Here is a 21,262-nt window from a genome sequence, read left to right on the forward strand (position 1 = left end):
GTTTCAGGATTTAGTGCTGCTCAATAGGTCCCAAGTTCTACTTGCAGATTCAGGACTACATCCCATCATGTCAGCTCTGAGGCGTGCTCGTTTAGCGAGGAAAGGGGGCAGACTGCAGACAGAAACAATTCTTCTGTGATGGATGCATCTTGGTAAATTAATTGATGCTGCAGTTTTTCTGCACTCGTGAAACTTTTCCATGTGAAGAGTAGGACCGGGAATGAATCGTGCCATTAATGAAAGCTCACAACGGATGGAAAAGTGTTTAATTCAAAGTGCAATAATAAAGTAAAATGTACACATCAAAGAGGGCCAGAGGAATAATACTGATGTTTAGTAAACTGATCAATACATCAGTTTAAACAAGGACTCATCTGGTCTGTTAATATCAATGAACACTTATTTTCACCGCTTCATGAATGCATAAAGGAGAAGCATTCACACAACTCTGTATGCTAACGCGAGATAAATACGACGTCCTCTGTGTGTGTGAGATGCACAACGTCAACACTCGGCTAGCTTCTGAGTTAAAGGTCCATGACCCCCCCATACATCTTCCACGTCTGACGGCATGTCTCCGATCCGGCTGACGGGAATGTCCACGCATCACTTCACACCGCTTCATCGTCAACCTCTCTCATGTCCAATCAGCTCCGTCTGGAGCCGCGGAACACGAGATTCAAAGAGCTTCATCCACAAGAGAGGAAAGGACGGTCGTACCGTGTTAGCCGTAACGCAGCAGAGGAACGTGAACTTCGTTTGAGCAAACGCCACACAGAACTTGGAAATCCTAAAATGGCAGGCAGAACAGGCTCCTATGATTTTTGGGTCGACACTGATCTGAACCGTCTTGTTTCTGAACAGAACAGAACATGAAAAACCTCCGGCGCCCTCAGATAAACGCCGTTATCTGCATGGCGTTAGCAGCTTCAGTGAGGTCAGCCGTGTTGATGACACCCCGCCCCCGCCCCCCCGGGGAGGACAGCAGGAGCAGCGAGTTCGTGAGGAGCACGTCACACACGAATGGACTTTCTCATTTCCACTCATTTCAGTGTGAATAAAGTTCCTGCCTTCACAAATCATTTGTGGAGTGTCGAAACAAAACAAAGCACTAACACATGCGCCACGCGACGAGATCAGAGGGAATCATCGGCACCTCAGTGGCCACTCTAGATAAAAATGTAACGTCATGTCATCCAGCAGAGCTCCGATGCGTCACTTTGAGGGGACGGGTGAACGGTGATGTAAGCAGAGATCGTTGCTGACTCTCTTACATTAGCGGCACAAAGGGAAGATTTCACCCTGAAATGACCGTAAAGAATATCTTTCAATCGGTTTTGATCTCGGGGCTCCTGGAGAGGTTTCTAAAACTGGTCTCCATCTTCTTCACGTGTTCAGGAGAATGCTACAGTCTGATGCGAATTAAGGCGCTTCACCCGACTTCCCATTGAAGTTGTTGTTTTTATAAGTAACTTACAGATGAAGGGGTGACTGAACAATACACAAGATGTGAAGACGAAACTGTGAAACATTTCACTACTACTCGTGTCTAATGTGCAGAAATCTGGAACAACGTTTGTGTTTTAAAATACTGTAAGCGTTTTCCATGAGCGCCTGAACGAATCCGAGGTTGGAAATCCCCTGAAGATGGTTTTAAGTACGTAGAAATAGTCCAGTTTCTCATTATGGCTTCATTAAAAACAGTTTTAAAAAGTGCCGGTTCCTGGATTTAAAAGTTCAGGTTCTACTTTTGGGTCCCGGAGTCTCGGACATAATGGCCAATGAAGAGTTTCTGATTCACTTCTCTGACCCATAAATGATTGAATCCTGGAATCTGAAGCAGCCGATTTCCTCCTCACATACAGGTAACCTCCGCTTTCCCCTCCTCCTGATCAAAGCCTCCTTCCTCCAGGTGTGACAAGGTGCTGGAATATCCCCCTCCAAACACCGGGAAGCCGCCGATGCCTCCAGCGGTGGGAGACGACTCCTCCGGAGAGGGGGTGCTACGGACCGCTTGGCTCACAGAGCGGCTGGACACATCGCCGTGGACAGACACGTCCTGCAGATGGGAACAAACAGCTGTTCTTTACCTAAGACTGAACACCAGGGGGCATCGTGGCCCCACAAATAAGCACATCTCATATCAGCATTATTTACACATACAAAGTGTAGTAAACAAAAAGCATTTAATTATTTTTTATTATTATGGCTTTACTCATAAATGAAGATCATGCACTCCTCTTTCTGAATAAAAGCATTGATAACTTGTTAATATAAGTTTTTCTCATCTTCCTTCCATTTTAAAGCTCAAATAAACAGTACGTTACAGGTAGCTGTAAATTACTCTCGTCGACAAGTCACAAATAGAATCCCTGGGATCACAGCGCCCCTTACCATGAGGCACAAAAACTGCATGCCTCACAGAGTTCCCCTTTTTCAGTCGTTTTATGATCGCTCAGCGCACAAAAAAACACGTTAGACAAACAGCTAACAAAAAAAAAGACTACATTATACGAATCAGCTGAAATATAGTCATTTAGTTCATATAGCTATATTAACTAGCAACATAGAGAGACAACAATACGGACTCAGTTAGCTGTTTGATTGATCCATGTGAGGCTCAGCTGGCTGCTGCCTCACCACACGCCTCCTGGTATTTAAATTACAAATGTGAAAATTCAGCGATTTTAAATGAAAAACAATCTAAAACTGTTGAAGTTCAATGGATAATAACTTCAGTACAAATCACTGGATAAATAACAAATTAATGTTATTTGTTTCCCTTTTTTTTTTTTTTTTTTTTGCATGTAGCAGGTGAGGCTCGGTCTCACCTGCCTCCCCCTGACTGTGCGCCACTGCTTTGTACAGACTGTAAAGCCCTCAGGCAAAATGTGACTGACTGAATATACTGGCAAGTTTAGAGCAGGAAAAAGCTGATCAACAAGTCAAAAAGACCCTACCCTCCGTTTCTGCGGAAAATAATTGTCCTGCAAGTGATGACATCACAGGAATGACCTAGAAACACGGAACTATTTTATAAATACATTTTGAGGGATGAAAAAAAAGAACAATTATCTAAATATTGTTGTACTTGGTGCCAATTAGCAGCAAGGACTATCAAGGAGCTCGCCGATGGCCAGAACCGGGTCTGGAGATCCACCGACACGTCAGGGGCCTGCTGAGATGTTCCATGCGGGGACCAAACACGCCGAGTTCATTGTGAGCTGTGCAAGCATCCATTCATCCATTCATCCATTCATTCATTCATTTTCTTAACCGCTTTGTCCGTTACCGGGTCGTGCTGGAGCCAATCCCAGCAGTCACCGGGCAAAAGGCGGGCTACACCCTGGACAAGCCGCCAGTCAATCGCAGGTTCACACACAGACAGACAATCATTCACACACACACTCACATCTACGTACAATTTAGTGTAGCCAATTCACCTAATTTGCATGTTGTTGGTGGCGGAAGGAAGCCGGAGAACCCGGAGAACCCGGAGAGAACCCACGCAGGGAGAACATACAACCCTCACGGAAAGGCGAGTAGGATTCGAACTTGTGACCTTCTCGCTGTGAGGCAACAGCGCCACCACTGCAGCGCCATGCTGCCTGAAAGTCAAGCAATGTTTCTAAACGTTACTTTGATCTTCAGTGTGATTTTGAATCCAGTGGGTTGTTGGTTTTGGTTTCCACCGACCATTGTTCCAGTTTTGTTCCGAACAAACCAAACCAGCGATTTAAAGACCCGTTGTGTGATTTACGCCCCCCCTCACCTTGTTCCTGGGTCGTCCTGCCGCCTGGCTCCTGACGGGCCTTTGCAGAAACATCACCTGTTTAGTCGCCAGGTTCCCGTCACTGCACACACAAACACAGACGTCAGCAGAGCAGGCTGGATGAGGGTCTCCACCGAGAGCACGGCGGCCGCGGAGCGCGTTCCTCTACCTGTCATGCCGGATGATGGGGGTGGGCAGCACACACGTGAGCAGCCAGCCAAACTCAGCCAGAGTGTGAAGGAGGGGGCCGTAGTCAGTTTTCACATTGGAGCCCTGGAGGTCATTAAATGCTGAGTCACTTCATGAATCAAACAACATGTTAGAAATGTAGATGAAGGAAGCAGGTGACCTCTGAACTGGGAAACACGCATGCAGACAGAGCCAGTATGAGGTGGGCCTCACTGAGGGACGGCGCGACGCCCCGAAGACCCCGACAAAACGAAACCCCGCTAACAGACAACCTGGCCGACATTTTGTGTGGTCATGAAACGAAAGGAGCATTTCTACTGTACTTATGATACATATTGATCCTGATCAGCAGGCCATACGGTGGTGGAGTCGCTTCACAGCAAGAAGGTCTCAGGTTCGAATCCCACCTGTGCGGAGTTTGCATGTTCTCCCATATTCGTGGATTTTCTCCGGCTTCCTCCCAAACACGTGTACAAGTGCGTGTGTGTGTGTGTGTGTGTGTGTGTGCGTGTGTGAATGGTTGTTTGTCTCTGTGTGGCCAAACACTGATGAAACGTGTTCAACCTTTAAACACATTCATGTGTGACCAGACAGGATCAATGTGAATGCTCCGTTTGAGTGAACTGGGCCTTTAATTATGGAGCCTCCTCTTGTCTACATCTCGACCTTCCCTTTACGCATGAAGCCCGAACAGCGAGACGCTTCCAGTCGCTTTGTGACGTGAACCTTTACAACAAGACGAGCGTTTGTTTATTCTGCCGTAAATCAAGCTGCCAGCCCGATTCGTCACGTCACGTTGCTTCTGACAGAATGAGACCATCCATGCATCATCATTATGAAGGCTCCGTCTCACACGCACGCACACACGCACGCACACACACACACACACGTCTACTGACCTCGATGACAGTCCATTGCTCTACAACAACGGTGTCATTGGCAGGCGGAGATGTGCTCCTCTCCTCATACACAAACAATCCCTCTAAAGACCTGGGCACTGGCTCACCTGGAAAACACACACACACACACACACACACACACACTAAGATGTGTACAAACCTCTGAGTGTGATGGTGAACATTCTTGCTACTGCCAAAGTCTGGAAGTCAGCGAATGCATTTCCATCTCTTCTCAGCCATGCCGATGTCTGCTACTCAGCAGAGGAACAGGAAGTGTGGTCGCCAAGGTCAGGAAGGCAACTCCAAATACAGATGCAATGGAGGAGGGGGGGGGCACAGCCAAAACAGGAAGTATCTGCTTCTAACCCCCCCACCCTCAGATCCAGCTTCCACCCGCCGACAGATTCAAGGTTCCCACGAGCAGGCCGATTCAATCCTCCATCATTTCAGGGTCAGCCTGCATGGAGTCCAGAACTGACCTCGTTGCAGCGACAGTAAACTGTAAATGGATCTTATCTTCATTTACACACTTACCGGTACGTTGCAGGAAGATTTAAAATGCCTCGACCACCAGATAAAACCGTTTGTTTGTTCGGTGTAAATAAATAAATGCAGCGAAGCCTTTGCTGCTCAGGACCTTGAATTGATTGGAATGCTTTTGTTTCCATAGTTATAAATTGAATTTGGGCTCATTCTGGAAGCGGAACTCACCTCGGATGAGGCTTCTGGGGCACTACAAAAAAACTGGTCAGGACTTTTCACCAAATTTTGCATACCCATAAAATCTTGACACACATTTTGAAAACAAATCTATTTGTCTCAGATATTGTTCAGCGAAAACGTAAACGACTTCTCTCTAACCTCACCGGGGGGGCGGGGGGGGGGGGGGGTCATGTTTGTCTTCAGGGTGCCGTCTGTGGAGCTTCTCAGTCACCCTGGTGATGAGAGAACTCCATGTTGAAGAAAGTCAGCCTCAGTCCCAGAGGATTAAACCTCATTTACAAACGACTCAACCAATCAGCTGAACGGCTTTCAGGTGACTCCAACCTCCCTGGGGTGGCAGCCTGCAGCCCACCAATAACTCAGTCACACAGCAGAGTTAACCCAGACCCCTCCCACTAGGTTAAACATCTAGGACTCCCCACCAGTCGTTCAGAACCGAAGAAGCCCCTTGGTGAGAAGCTTCAGTCATTATTACCTCCAGAGGCCATCACATCCTCAGACATGCACGTATCTGTGCACAAAGACAATCCAACAGAGTAGAGCATGACCAACTCAAATCTAAGATTCCTCGATGTAAAAAACAAAACTGGACCTGCTGCGGATCAACAGACACCGGAACTCTGATGTCATGCAGGAAAAACCATCCAACAACTAGAAAGACAATCAGAGATTGCAGACCCTCGCCTCCAAAAGACTATTGGATCTTGTGAGACAGTAAACAGGGCTTCCGGATCAGAGGAGCCAAACCTGCTCTAGCTTGCTGCTCCGGAACGGGGAAAGATACAACTTTTACGTTGCACCCCTGAGATGAAATGAACGATCATCTTCGTTTGGCAACTTTTAATTACAGTCCTCGGTTCAGTAACGTCAAGTAATATTTTTGTCTCCTGCGTACTACAAGACTCCTTCTGGACTCCTTTTCCCATCATGCCATTCGTGTCCCTCCCTCTTGAAGTGACACTCCCATGTTACAGCACAGGCACAATTCCAGATGTAGAAATAATTCTAGAATCTGGATCCAGATCCGGATCAATGCCATTCAGGGAGGACCGAGCCACGGACAGAACCTTGCTTGTGTAAAAATTTCAAGTAGATTGGGTTACCAGTTTTTGAGTTATGCGCTCAGACAGACAAACAAACAGACAAACAAACAGACGGACCCAATTGCAATACCCTCGCCTCCCCTTCGGCGAGGGCAACAACCAACCTTTAGGGGTGTCCCAGTAAACAAACGAATCCACCAATGACCAGCCTTTGCGGTAGTAAGCAGCAGTCAGCTCCAGCCAATCAGCTTCAAGGGCAATGACAACCTGTCCCTTCCTGGAAACACGCATGGAGAGCGCCCCCTGGTGGTACTGACAGATGAGTGGGTCCAGAGGAGCAGAGCCTGGAGCCCAGGAGTGGAAGAAGACGAGCAACCTCAAGTCTGCAGGGAGAGGATGAGGTCAGGAGAAAGAGGCGTGGCCAAAAACCGGACCCGATTTACAGGCTAGAGTCAGAGGTGCATCTCAAAAATGTAAATATCATCGTAAAGCTATTCCTTTTCTCGGAATTAAATTCAAACAATGGATTTCATATTTCTTGGGTTTATTACACAAACTGAAATATTTCAAGTCCTTTTTGTTTTTATTTCACTGACTGTCATGCAAAACAATAACAGAATGTTGTCCTGATCTCGTTGTGTAACCACTATGCAATGACAATAAAGGCTTTCTCTTAATTAGAAAAGCACTCGGAGCGCAGACCTCCGCCAAGCCGCTCAGTCCCCTCCCAATTAGATTTACTCCGTCCACATGGTGATCTGGATCCTCATCGAAAGGTTCTAGATGGTTCTTGGTATCTTTATACACCAGTAAACCCGCTCCCAGGAAGTTTCTGTGGGAAGATGCCAAGTCCGGCTGAAAAGGAAATCAGCATCTCCACAAAGCTTGCCAGCAGACAGAAGCATGAAGCGCTCTGAACTTTCCTGGAGGCTTGTTTGTGGACCAACACCGGCAGAGGACGCAGACCCAAACCATCTCTGACTGTGGACACTTCAAGCAGCTTGGATTCTGGCCCCTCGACTTCCCAAATGAAGTACATTCATCTGAAACGAGGACTTTGGACCACTGAGCTACGGTCCAGCTCCTTTTCTCTTCAGCCCTATTTACTGAGCTGTAAGCCATAATTAACCAAATAAAAATGAAAAACGCTTGGAACATTTTAGTTTATTTACACGGTTTTCACTAACGGACCAAACATACGGAACTCTTCCCAGATATTCAGATTTCATAAGATGCACCTGCGGTTCGGGAATCAAGTTTGGTTTCGATCTCGGGACAGAAGACGGGACCTTTAGAGGTTATCCGTTGTGAGACAGACTTCAAGGTGACACCCTGATGAAAGACGGAAACGAGCGTCTCACCGGGGCCGCAGATGTTCTCCTCCAGCTCCCGGTGGCCAGGCGGCGTAGGGGGAGGGGTTCTCGGCGGGGAGCGATAGCCCCTCTTTGGACTCTGCGCCCCGCCATTGGTGATCCCACTCACCTGCTGGAGGACCGAGCCAATGAAGCGGACCCCCCCGCGGGCGCTGCTGTTCACCTACGGAACAGGTTAAGTGAGAACACTCATCGACATGATTCACTACCAGCACAGCAGATCTTGTGATGCAGTGTCATAATCCAAAAACAGTCTCAAGTACTTCATGATTTACTACTTAAGTACTTCATGATTTACATGAGGATGCTGTTAATAACTTGTCTACATACTTTTATTTATTAGATGGATAAATTCCTCTGCTCAGACTGGAAACAAGTAGTGCTCTGATAATAGTAATAATAATAATAATCAGCTGTACATTTTAAAACTGATCATCCAGGAGGCTTGAACTGAAGAAGCCTCCTGGATTAAAGGTGAAACGTCTCCAATCGAGTCCAGTTGACTCTTCGTTTGTGCTTCTTGCTGTGAGGCGACACTTTGCTACCGTGATGTGTGATAGAAAGTACCCACATCTGAACGTTAGCGCTCGACTGCCTTTGAGAACAGCACATTTCTGTCTTTCCTCTGGTTTATTCTTATTGGCCAGCCTCAGCCAGGGAAACGTTGGTCTCCTTCATTGCTTCACTAAGTTGCAGTAGAAGCACCAACCCTGTCGATGAGAGCTCGGACCGTGTCGCCCGTCAGCGAGTCTCCAGGCAATGGCCATTCCTCCACCCTCAGAACGGGAATGCTGTGGCACATGGATGGCGTCTGCCTACTGACACACACACACACACACACACACACACACACACACACACACACACAGAGTCGGATGTGGGAAACGAACTGCAGGCACCACGCACATTATTTACAGGTAAACAACAATGTAAGCAGCTCAGGCAGAATTTTAGACGAGAACAACGACTTCTGTTCGAATGTCGTTTCATGACATTAAAAGTACCGCCGTAGTTCCAGCCTCCCGACCTATTAACCATCAGAGACCAATGAGGTTTCAACCCCATTGGCTGCTGCTCCCTAATGCCTGTTGGGTGGATTTCTAGCCAATAGAAATCATGGCAGACACAAGAACCAAACATATATCCAGGAACGCACCTCTGACCTCCTACCATGAATCTACATTAAACATGCAGCTGCCTTCATACATCATTTATTTATTTACTCAGCAGTGTGGTGGGCACCGTGGGGGGGGGGATCTTAGTTTATGACATGTTTGCATGATTCTAAAAGCCAAAATAAGGAGAATCTCACAATGTTATTTTTTACATTCTCAGATCCATCTCGTGATCATGATCAACATTCACACACATCTAGGATCTGCAAGGCTCCATCTTTGGAGAAAATGTCACAATCGTGCTGACAGCATGACAAACAAACCAAACAAATCAACCATCGATTCTGCATGACAGTGTTCAGGAATCGGCGGCTGTGACTTCTGAGTGTCGCTCGGCTGACATCTTTAGCAGATTCTTACTAATCAGACTTTCAGTGTGGACTCAGAGCAGTTTCTCTGGGTGCCACAGTTTGTTCTTTCTTTCATTAATTTAGCTTAAAATAAAAGGTGATATTTTTGACAGAGAAAAATACAATTATTAAAATCATCAAAGCCAGATTTGCTCATATTCACAACAGACTCAAATTGTTCTGCAGGTGACTGAGCGTTCTAGACCTACAAGGATGAATTACCTGTAGTATATTAAAGTCTACAGGTTTAACAGGGTCAGGATCGGCGTACCTGCGTCTGGGGCGGGCCAGGATGGCACGGTAGAGGAGACTAAAGGCCAGCGAGCGGGTTCGGCCCACGGAGAGGATGATGGGGTGCAAGGCCGACAGGACGTAGCCTTGAGTATAGTAGGGCTGCAGGGCCTGCGGCAACTCGGACAGCGAAGACACATACTGCACCGTAGGACGACTGCCTGGAGGATGGAGAGACGGTCAGCGAGAGAAACATCAGAGTGCAATGCTTCTCGCCGTTTCCAAAAGATAAAACGAAATCCTCATCCTTTCAGCGGCGAAACGCTGGATCAGCGGACGCCAGATCAAGAGTGGCTGCAAAATTAGAAACAGATTCGTTGCTAATAACGTTGCTGTTTTCAGGTTCCAGCTCCTACAACAGCTTTTGAACAACAGTAAAGTGACAAAGTTTTTCTACGCAAATGAACGGAGGGGGGGGGGGGGGGGGTCACACAATACAGGAGCAAGAGGTTCATTTACACTGGTCAGTTCTGCTTCGTTTACGTCCTCATCTCATCCCGACTTGTTTCAGAGACACACTTGTGTTAATCAGGTAAGTTAATTGAGAATTAATTATCATTAAGTTACTTGTTTTTGGGAGGAAGCCGGAGAGAACCCACTCAGACACGGGGAGAACATGCTAACTCCTCACAGAAAAGCCCCAAGCTGGATTTGAACCTGTGACCTTATTGCTGTGAGGCAGCAGTGCTAAGTCAGAACCATATATCGTGTAATTTATGCTTTGAGTTCAATTAATTCAACCCAAGTCACTGGAGACTCACAAGACGTCCCCAGAATCACTTTTTCCCTTTAAAATCTTTCAGAAAATGATGTAAGTGTATCGTATCGCGAGATTCGTGTATCGCTACAGCCCTTTCTCAGTCTGTACAAGAAGTCCTTAGATATGGAGCCGTGTCTTTAAAAATCACCACGCATATGATCAAAGTAAATATTATGGTGTGTGAAACTCACCATCACCGCTGCAGAGTTTTAACGTTCAGCCGTTTGATGGCTCAAGGAACAGCCAACGGACTTCTGTGGCGAGACGCCACGGAAAAAACCGCCGCCACACCGACAAATCTGTATTTAGATTTTTAGTGCTCAGGCCGTGACGTCATGCGGTGAGACTGGTTTTGGGGTTCTGCTGGGGTGTGGCTCTGGGACCAGCACATACAGAAACAGACTTTTAATTTTAGTCGTATAATCGTCATCTCACTGTTACAGTTTGGGTCTAATTCAACAGAAATATAGACAATTATTTAGAATCTCTGGCAGATAACTGATCTGAACAAGTCTGTGCTGTCGGTTGGCTCTTCTTTTCAGCAGCGAGGAGCTGTGAGCTGCTTCTGTTCACACTCGAGGCCTGGCTGGAGCCGTCAACTTCCTGTGTCCACAAAGACCGGCTGTTCAGACAACCCCCCCCCCCCAACCCCGACACACACACACACACACATTCTTTTTCTTAATCAAATGCAAAATGCACAAACATAATGATGTCAAAACTTCATGTAATGCAATTAACTGTGTGTTTGTGTGAAATATTCCTCATCAATACGACAACTCTCATGGGGGGGGGGGCTGTCTGCCTCCATTATGGGACCAACCCCACCAGAAGCTCAATGAGGGGGGGGGGGGGGTGTCGGCAAACAAGCTGCATTTACTGGCATTCCTGACATGCTGATGGTTCTTCACTGAGGACAGAACAGATCCAGGCAGCTCATAGATCAGTTACAGAGTCTGGAGGCCCAAACTGAAACACAACCGGCAGTAATGTCTCCCAGGACGACCACAGGGACACAATGGACTTCAGAGGCATCCTTTACTCCTCATCTCCTCCCGTGCTTTCAGAATCCCGAATCCCTCTGCCACACTGAGGACTCTGTCCTGAGATGGGTAGAGAAATAAAACAGGACGAGGAGGAGGAGAAGAGAGGATGTAAAAAAGGGAACAGAAAGAGGAGTAGAAGGGGGGGGGCTGGCAGGATGGGGCCTGGAGCAGCGGAAGACAGAAGGATGCTGAAACAGAGGTGAGAATCAGGAGGAACATTTACAGGCTAACGGGTTACAAGATGAACGTTTATCAGCCCGCGTGTGGAGGAGGGAGCTGGAGAAGGGCTGAAGAGACAAACAGAGAACAGGAAACCAAAGACACGGCAGATGTGGCTGTACTGAAGACGAAAGAGCGTGGATTTACTCTGAAACGCATCATCCAATTCATCCTTTCTATTCTTTCATTTTCTTAAAGATGAAACAATCAATTATCGGCTCGTCTTTAGCTGCTTATCCGAATCCGGCTAACAGGTTTACGATGGAGCCGAATGCAGGGAGAACCCAAGCAGAATGGGGAGAATCCCTCCCTCCAGGAGGTACCGAACCCCAGACCTTCTTGCTATGAAGCAACAGCACTACCCACTGCACCACCGTGCTGTCCTCTGACTCCATTTCTATCCTCAGAACATTAAAGACAAATGTTACCGAGTCCTCTTGACTGCTTTTCTCCAAAGGAGCATCAATAAAGGCTCTCATCGTTTCCTGATGAGCTCCAGCTGCAGGAGGCGTCGCCTCCTCTTACGAGGAAGCTGCTGCTGATTGTTACTATCAACACGTTTCACACGTCAGAGTTCTACCTCATTAAAGAGAACATGTGTGGAGATGGCAGCTTGTTTTAATGCTGCTACTACTGGACTTTCTTCTTGTCCCCTGAGGGGTCGCCACATCAAACCAACGTTCTCCACTTCACCCTGTCCTTTGCATCCTCCTCCCCAACACCAGCCACTCTCATGTCCACATACGTCCATGTATCTTCTCCTGGGTCGACCTCTAGCCCTGTTCCCTGGCAGTTCCATCCTCAACATCCTTCTACTGATATAGTCCCTGTCTCTCCTCTGGACATGTCCAAACCATCAAAGTCTGTCCACGCTGACCTCATCTCCGTCTAACCTTCCCTGTCCCTCTTAGTGAAACTCAATTCACTTTGAAAGATATTAGTTATTGACATGTTGAAATAATGAGGACTGATTGTGTGTAAAGAGACAGGTGCAACCTGGGAAACGGAACAGACAGGATTAGATGCTTATGTTTATACATATTAGTCATAGGATTAGATGTTCATATTCATCACATCACATGATTCTGAGTGTAGAACACTTCTGCCTCCACTGCTCATCGATGTAAGTAGACAGCACTTCCTTCTTAAGTCACACATCTTGTAAAACTGTGTCTCCAATGCATTACAAGCTACTTAGAAGAAAGACAGAAGACTGCCATTTGGTGTCCGGGAACTTTATTGGTCCTCTTCCAAAAGAACTCCTAGAACATTCTGCACAAACTCGTCTTCCAAGATAACCCCTCCTCCATTCCTCTCTCCATCTCCTCCGTTATAAAACAACTTGAATGCTGCTCCTCAGCTTCTTGCCTTGCTTCCTTTCCACCTGGTCTCCTGGACACACAACACGTCAACCTTTCTCCTCATCATGTCCACCAGCTCTCTAGCTTTTCCCGTCATAGTCCCAACAAAGTTCCTACTCTCAGTCCTAAACTCTTCCATTCCTTCTTCGCTCGCTGCTGATGCACCCGTCTCCTCTCCTCCTCTTCTTCGTCTCCGTCCCACAGTAATCCAACTTCCAGCAGCATCCCGTGGGTTAACAACGCTGCTGGCAGTCATTGTTAACCCGGGCCTCGACCCATCCGGTATGACTCTCTTATTTATGATGATTTGCATTTTGTAGCTTGGCAAATATTAGCTTATTATTATATATTTATCCGGGCTCGACACCGGCACAAACTGGCAAAGCTACTTTAGCTTCTGCTAACCGCACTACCCATGAGGCAGCATTGTTGTAATGGAGACAAATCAGTCCAACACAGACAACAGAGGGAAGCCTTGCAGCCCTTCAAAGCTCCTACAAATGTAATAATGATTGAAGAAACTTTAATCAGAGATAATCCACTACAAACCGTTAGAACCTCAGATTAGACAGATTAAAGATACTGATCTCTGGAAATAGCAGCATAATGACATCAAAGACACTTTCTAAAACAGGGCAGTGATCCTGAGGGAATACTGTTTAACCATCTTCCCTCCATTCATTCAACCAGTAAAAAGGACACGTCACCTCAGATGAACTCATCTCTCCACCCCCAAATCTCTTTGAATCCTCCCATTTATACTTCTGGTCCCGACATGTCATCACTTCATCCTCTTATCTCTGGTTCCCTTCACATGGCTCGGATGACATTGCTCCAAAAGCTTGGAATCATGATTTGGGCGTCTTCACTGTCGAGCTGTCCGGTTGTGGGAACTGGCGCTCGGTTACGGTTTCAGTTCGGTTAAAGAGTCGAGTTTTGGTTTTATTGAATACTACATTTGTAAATGACTCAACCTGTGAGAAACGCGCAACATAAATTGTTACATAACAAAATATATTACTTCAACACAAAAAACAGTTCACTGTCGCAGGTTCTGCCCGAGAAAGGCAAGTTGTTCAGCGAAGAATGGGTCAATAACATGTTCTAATATTGTTCATTTACCTGCAGTTTACACATTTTAAATACGTAAATGCGTAGCTACAGCCAGGCCTCGAAATAACGGTCTGATATTGCATAGCGAAATGCTACACCAAGAAGCTGTTTCAGTATTTGAATAGCATTTCTGTAATAAACAGCAAATAAATAGTAAACATGTTGCTTTGGGCAAGCTTTATGGACCCAATACGATACACGCAGTGATGGAATATCAAGATACACTACCAACCACATTAGTAGTTTAACTTTTATTACAATGTTTGGGAATTCGTCACAGACGAAGACAAAGACGAGAATAAACATGAATATTTCTAAAGCTACTGTTCGTCTGTCGGAAAGAAATCTCAAACAGATAGTTCAACGTATCTGCTACAAAGCGTCATCAACTTCTTTCGCCAACTACCAATTAGTTGACTCAAATGATAAACACGTTTTTTTTATCGCTTATAACTGTACAATTATTGCCGCGGCGCACTTTGAGGTGACTTCTCCGGCGCCCAAGCCTTCTGTATTTAAGAAGGCGTGACTTCTCCACATATTTAAGCGGTGGTGACACGAGAGGGTACACTGAAAACGAATATATATAGTGGGCGACGGTGGCGCAGGTGAATGTCGGTGGTGGTCAGGAGGGCCGATGGCGCAGATTGGCAGCCTCGCTCCTGTCAGGCTGCCCCTGGGCAGCTGTAGCTACTAGCAGCTTGACCACCACCAAGTGTGGAGAGAATGAGTTGAGCGCTTTGAGTTTCTCATAGAAAAGCGCAAAATAAGTCCAAAACATTATTTATTATTATATACACACTGATAAAAAAAAAGAGTCTTAGATTTCACACACACACACACACACACACACACACACACACACACACACACACACACACACACACACGCACGCACGCACGCACGCGGAAGTCTGACCTTTCTTTTGGTGAGAAGAAGCTGATTTAACTTGGAAAGCATGGCAGACGTCACCAGACTGCACACGTCTACTAGAGACAGGAATCTCTGCAGAGCCGATTGTAGAGCTTCAACACTTTGAAAGAGACGTTTATTAACACATCTGATTAAGGGAGGGAGAAAGTCTGCATGCTAAAACCTGCCTTTCTACCATTCACTAAATGAATAGTGAAGTGGTCGAGAGCAGCTGCAGGCCTGAAAGACGTCTCAGATATGGAGCATGTATCTGGTACAAATCCGATGGACACAGTCCATTCAGTCTGATCTGCCAAAAACAGACAAGATTTTCAACTTTACATCTGAGCTAACCAGCAGCCAACGCATCGCAGAGAGATAGTTGATCCACACCACGGGTTGTCCTCAGTGGATGGAAATCAGTGACACACACACACTCAGTATTTCTGAGCCCGTCTGGGAGCAGAACCTATGACTTTGCAGATCGCCGTCACAAAGAATCACAGTGCTTCAGAAAAACAGTCCAGAATGCGACCACACGCAGATTCACCAGCATTCACGTGGGAGATCGTCCTAGGAGCAGACATGTGGAATGTGTGACGCCTGTATGGAATGCCGGATTGCTTTTTAAAAGCACACTGGGGTATCATTAAGATGCCGCCGGTTTGTTGTGTAAACAAAGACTTCTCTAGGTCACATGATCCGTGTGCTAATGAGGCTATGGGCTCTGGGTTGTTTGATTAACGGGTTTACAGCACAAACATTAATGAGTTCAAGTTTATCAACTTCACTGAACACCAAGTCATTGAGGGAGTATGCCGACTGTGAGCATGAGGCTTTTCTGTGGGTTAGTCACTGATAAAACAAACAACATCAGCAATCAATCAATTCACAGCTTCAAATCAATCGTCTAATTTCTGATTACTTTGATTTAATTGATTTTGGCCGCTCCAATGTGACTTTTCAAAAATATTTTTCTAGCAGGGACACATTTGTGAATCCTGATGCACCGGTCCTCCAGGACTCTAATCCAGGATCTCATTTAAGCGCCATGCTTCTGTCATTACGACGTCACCGAGACGAGGCTCAGTCGGTCATCTGGTGCATTTAGCCGCTCATCGAGGCTATCTGCCACTCACTGGGCACAAACCTATCGTGGAAGTTAGTGGAAACCATCGTCATGAGTGGTGAGTTTACAGCTGTAATGAATGATCCTTTAGTTTGGGAGTGTTTATAAAGTAGAAGGTCTACTGAAGAAAATAATCCTTAAGTGAGTCAACTATAAGAAGCTGATTGCACTCTGAAGGGATCATACCCCAACAGGATCGGACCCTGCTGAATCCTGGAGCACCCTGAACTCATTAAAAGGCAGGACATGCATTTATTGTTCCTCTGACCAGAACAGCATTTCCCCCATGATTCATTCTGGTGTCGACCTGCGGTTCTCTAGGCTCTCATTCAGAACTGAATCACCATTTCCTCCCAAATAGGTCACAGCCCAAACAGCCATACTGAGGCCCAGATAAAGGGATTATCCCTCGAAAATATCAACCTTCTGCCATTCCAGATTAACACACGTTCACATTAGCCTCCATATCACAGCAGGTGGCTTGTAGTCTGAGAGGGCATTGCATTTATCTGCATGGAAATGAGTGTGTGCCCATGTGCTCATCAAGTGGTCATGGTTCTCTGGAGAAATAAATTGTGTGTGACCCATTTCTGCATGAGCCGGATACTGTAACGTTACACTAATACGCTGGCAAGAACAAACAGGTCACTCGTCTAGAAGCAGGGATGAGGATACCGCCTGTTATTACCACATAAAGAATGAAAACTCAACGCTAGCTCGGGCAGAGGCCCCCGCCGCCTCAACAGAGGCCCCCGCTGCCGCTGCCTCAACAGTGGCCCCCGCCGCCTCAACAGAGGCCCCCGCCGCCTCAACAGTGGCCCCCGCCGCCTCAACAGAGGCCCCCGCTGCTGCTGCCTCAACAGGTATGAGGTAGATCACAAGTTCTCGTTGGTCCCTTCGAACCTTCCTCACACTCCATGTATTTTTATCAAAGAAGGTCAAAATTGAGGCAGCAATGTCCTTCCAAAGTTTGGGGTCTCTGGTCTTCCGGAGACTCTGATCCTCCTAACACGCTTCTACAGAGTCATTTCACATGCCGCTGCCGCTGTTCTGTTCCCGCTTTTCTTCAGTTGCTTAGCAGAAAACTATGAGACTGTCCTGGTGTGATGCTGAAAGCGGCCTAATCATCTACAAAACTTCACCCAAAGTTCCATCAGAATTACTGACGACCGAATTTAAATTTGCCCATGAACTGCTCCTTTGATTCCACGTTTCAGTAAAAAGAAGTCCTTACAGTTAATTATATCTTTAAGGGTACATCCTTATTCTAAGGTTTGGTTTTATTAAGATTGATGTGTGATAATTAACTTTAGGCCAAATGGAGTGAAGCGTAATCAATTCACGTGTAGAACCAACCAAGGATCATTTTCATTGTGTTGATTATTTTCTGATCGATTAATTGTTAGGATTTTAAAATGTAACGCATGTTCTGCAATTTCACAATCATCTAATAATTTAATTTGAGAAGCATGTCCATAGCTCGAAGTTCCCAAATGATATTCATTTTTGAACACAGAACCAGGAAATATTCCGTGTTATATTCGGAAGGGTGACTGAAAATAGAGTAACAATATGAAATCATTTCATTCTTTTGAGCGGTTTAAACAAGGAATCCTTTCAGCGTACAATAACAATAAATGGAGCCGCTCACCTTCCAGGCTGAAGTCGAGCAGCACGTACTCGTACACGGTATCCGTTTTTGTCTCCACTTGCGGTCTCTTCAAGGTGGAATAAATCTTCCCGGGGCTGGAATCCTCCGGGTCTTCCAGTTTCCGCAGCCCGCAGCCCATGGCCTCCAACCCGCGGACAGCGGCTCTGAGCGTGGCCTCAACTTTAACGGGACCGCCGCATCCTTCCGGCGGCTCTCAAAGAAGTAGCGGCGCAGATACGACTACAACTCCCAGTGACTCGGGAGAAGAGCAGCCTGGAGGATTATCCCACCGGCCGCTCGAACAGAAGCGTCCCGCTGGTGCGGCTGCAGGGCGGGCGCGTGGAGCGGAGCTGCCCTGGAAGGAAACTTTCCCCGACCGGAGGAAAGAGTCGAAGAGGAACTTCCGCCAAACGTCAAAGTAAGATTCTGACGTAAGCACCAATTTAACGCGAACCTTCAACCCGATGCGCCTTTAGGATGTATTGGCCTTCCGTACTCTTGTTCAATACTTTTTTTCCCATGATTTTTGTAATAATAATTAATTTTCAGAATTAGAATCAGATTCAGTATCGGTTTATTGCCATTGTCAATGACGGTCCACAGACTAGGATTTATTTTCAGTGCAATCATGCAACATGTAACAATAATGATAATAATATAATAAAATGCAAACTACAGCGCTCCTTGTCGTGTCTTTATGTTGTCAACAAACACCAACACCACACTCCCAAGTATACTTTCCAGATATCAATCAATCAAATCTTTATTGCAGACACAATGGTCCAATTAAAAACACACATAACATTTACAGCATTTACAACGTTTACACAGTAAACACAGTAATCCTATAATAACATTAGGTACCAATGACACCAAATACCTGAGTTAAACTTCACAGCACTTAGGCTTGGCTGAGTCAGTGTTCTGATGATGTCATTCCCTGAGTCATGCAGCCGACATATAAACCTGTATGACAGGTGCCTCAGCTGAGCGTTAAGGCTGTTAACCCCGACACCACAGAACATCTCACTGGCGCTGGACCATCTTGGCTTCCTGAGAATTATCCGCATGCAGTCATTGTATGCCACCCTCAACTTCTGCATGCTGGCCTGTTTGTACTTAATCCACAAGGGGGCAGTATGGAGTGGCGTACAAAAGGCCCTGAAGAGGGTGACTTTGACCGCTTCAGAGCAAAAACTAAATGTCTTCTTTAGCATGTTAGCCTGCGCATACAGCATCCGCCGCTGTCTATACATGTCATCATCATCTCCCAGCTGGTCATTGATGATGTGGCCCAGATATTTAGTTCTGCTGCAGACAGACAGCACTTGCCCTGACAGATAAAAGTTTGGGAAGTCCAAACCCTTATCCTCTCTGGTTCTGCAGACCATGACGGCACTCTTCTTGGCATTATATTCTACATCAAACCTGATACCATAGCCAGTGCATATGTCCAGGAGCTGCTGGAAGCCATCACTGCTCGGTGACAATATGGCCAGGTCGTCAGCATACATGAAGTGATTGATCAAGGTGTCACCAAGCATACATCCAGTACAGATGTATGCACAGAGAGATCATGCATGTAGAAGTTAAAAAGTACCGGCGAAAGAAGCCCACCCTGGCGGACACCGTTCCCCACAGCAAAAGGAGGAGAGACCACATTACCCCACCTAACCTGCATGGTCTGATTTGCATACCAATATGCAAGGATTCTAAGGAGGCAGTTTGGCACACCTCTCTCCCTCAGCTTCAGGAACAGCTTCCGATGGTTCACACAGTCAAATGCCTTAAAGGCATCGATGAAGCCCACCAATACAGAGGAGTTTTTAGCCATATACATGTCAATCACTTCTTTCAGTCCATAAATACACATGTCAGTACCATGCTTGGTTTTAAACCCAAATTGATTGTCAGTGGTGTTAAGAAAAGGACTTAAGCGAATCAATAAGATTTTTTCTAAAACCTTAGAAATTACACTAGCAAGAGCAATCGGCCGGTAGTTATCCAGGCTCCCCACCTTGCCTGTCTTATCCTTAATCACTGGCACCAGGGTAACATGCAACATGGAGTCAGGCAGCAGCCCATGCGACAATAAGCCTGTAAAACATAAGGCAAGCAGGACAGACACCCTCTGGCTAGCATACTTTAGGTGCTCTGCAGTGATTCTATCTGGACCATCAGCTTTGTTATCTGCCAGTTTATCTATGGCTTCATGCACCTCAGTAGCTGTGACCCCCACCACCTCGCTGTCAGGGACGCTCCCTACCTGGAAGGGGACACTGTCAACACAGTTAAAGATAGCAGAGTAGTGCTGCCTCCACAGCTCAGCTATATTATCCGATCCAGTGACTCCCTCAACAGAACATGGCAGGGCCACACTTCCCCGATTCAAGGACTTCACCTCCTTCCAGAACCCAGTTACATTACAGCTGAGAAGCTTCTCAGCCAAAGAGTCAGCCCTCATCAGTCGTTCCTGCCTGGTGATATAACGAATGGCCGATTTGTACCTGGCTTGAGTCAGTTTTCTGTGGTCCAGAACAGGCCCCTGCCTGGGCCTGCCTGCCTGAACCCACTCTCTGTGAGCGTCCCTGGCTGCAGCATGGTGTGGAGCTACATGTTTGTGCCAGCCTGGTTTGCCTCCCAAGTATACTTTCCAGATAATGTGGCAATGTAGAAATATCAGTAAATAGTGGCCATGCCCCTAACGTCAAACCCGTGCTGTCACATCTTAGTTACTGTTCTTGTCTAAACAGAAAACTAACACCCTAAGTTAATCATCCACCCATCCATGTAAAGTACAAAGATATTCTTTTCATTGGGAATAAAGCGACAAAATTGTGGCTGCTTAATAAGCAGTCATTTCAACTGAAGATGATGAAGTCTCTGCAGACGCACACTCCTCTATCAGACAGTAATGACTCAGGAATCCAAGGACAGAAGACCAGTGATGACAACGAAACCTGAAAGATGGAAATTTTGCAATTGTGACAAAATTACATCAAATTTTGGACTGTGATCCTCAAAATAGGCAACATTTTCAGATCCCATATTATACTCTTCTTCCACAAGTTAACGCAGTTCCCTCAGAGACTTACCGGTACATGAAATATCTGTGACAGTCTTTGGTCAAAACATCAAGCAGATGCTGCAGGACAGCGTCCCTCTTTTCTGTCTCAAACTGCTCTGTCAGAAAAGCCTCTGAAACCGAAACAAAAACTATGTTCATTGTGCAATGAATGTGCATGCATGTGCACGG

The 21,262-nt window shown here is 46.3% G+C and overlaps 1 protein-coding gene across 1 annotated transcript; it reads right to left on the reverse strand.

The window, feature by feature from the left end:
- Positions 1-1,461: 1,461 nt before the first annotated feature.
- Positions 1,462-18,145, reverse strand: rftn2 (raftlin family member 2). Its single transcript, XM_068746701.1, has 9 exons — positions 18,007-18,145; positions 9,796-9,976; positions 8,709-8,817; positions 7,988-8,162; positions 6,791-7,009; positions 4,861-4,967; positions 3,942-4,045; positions 3,773-3,854; positions 1,462-2,059 (listed from the first exon to the last, which is right to left on the reverse strand). Exons 1-9 carry the CDS (start codon positions 18,143-18,145, stop codon positions 1,856-1,858), a joined length of 1,320 nt encoding a protein of 439 aa, XP_068602802.1. The 3' UTR covers positions 1,462-1,855.
- Between the last annotated feature and the right edge of the window lie 3,117 nt (positions 18,146-21,262).

The sequence above is a fragment of the Brachionichthys hirsutus genome, chromosome 12 (genome assembly GCF_040956055.1).
Source record: "Brachionichthys hirsutus isolate HB-005 chromosome 12, CSIRO-AGI_Bhir_v1, whole genome shotgun sequence".
In the NCBI taxonomy this organism is placed as follows: Eukaryota; Metazoa; Chordata; class Actinopteri; order Lophiiformes; family Brachionichthyidae; genus Brachionichthys; species Brachionichthys hirsutus.

Excerpts from the sequence above, each read along its gene's own strand:
- rftn2 (XM_068746701.1), bottom strand. The coding sequence starts at position 18,145 with ATGGGCTGCGGGCTGCGGAAACTGGAAGACCCGGAGGATTCCAGCCCC. Across the intron at positions 3,855-3,941 it reads CCCATCATCCGGCATGACAG|TGACGGGAACCTGGCGACTA; the intron begins GTAGAGGAACGC and ends TTGTGTGTGCAG. Across the intron at positions 2,060-3,772 it reads CAGGACGACCCAGGAACAAG|GACGTGTCTGTCCACGGCGA; the intron begins GTGAGGGGGGGC and ends TCCCATCTGCAG.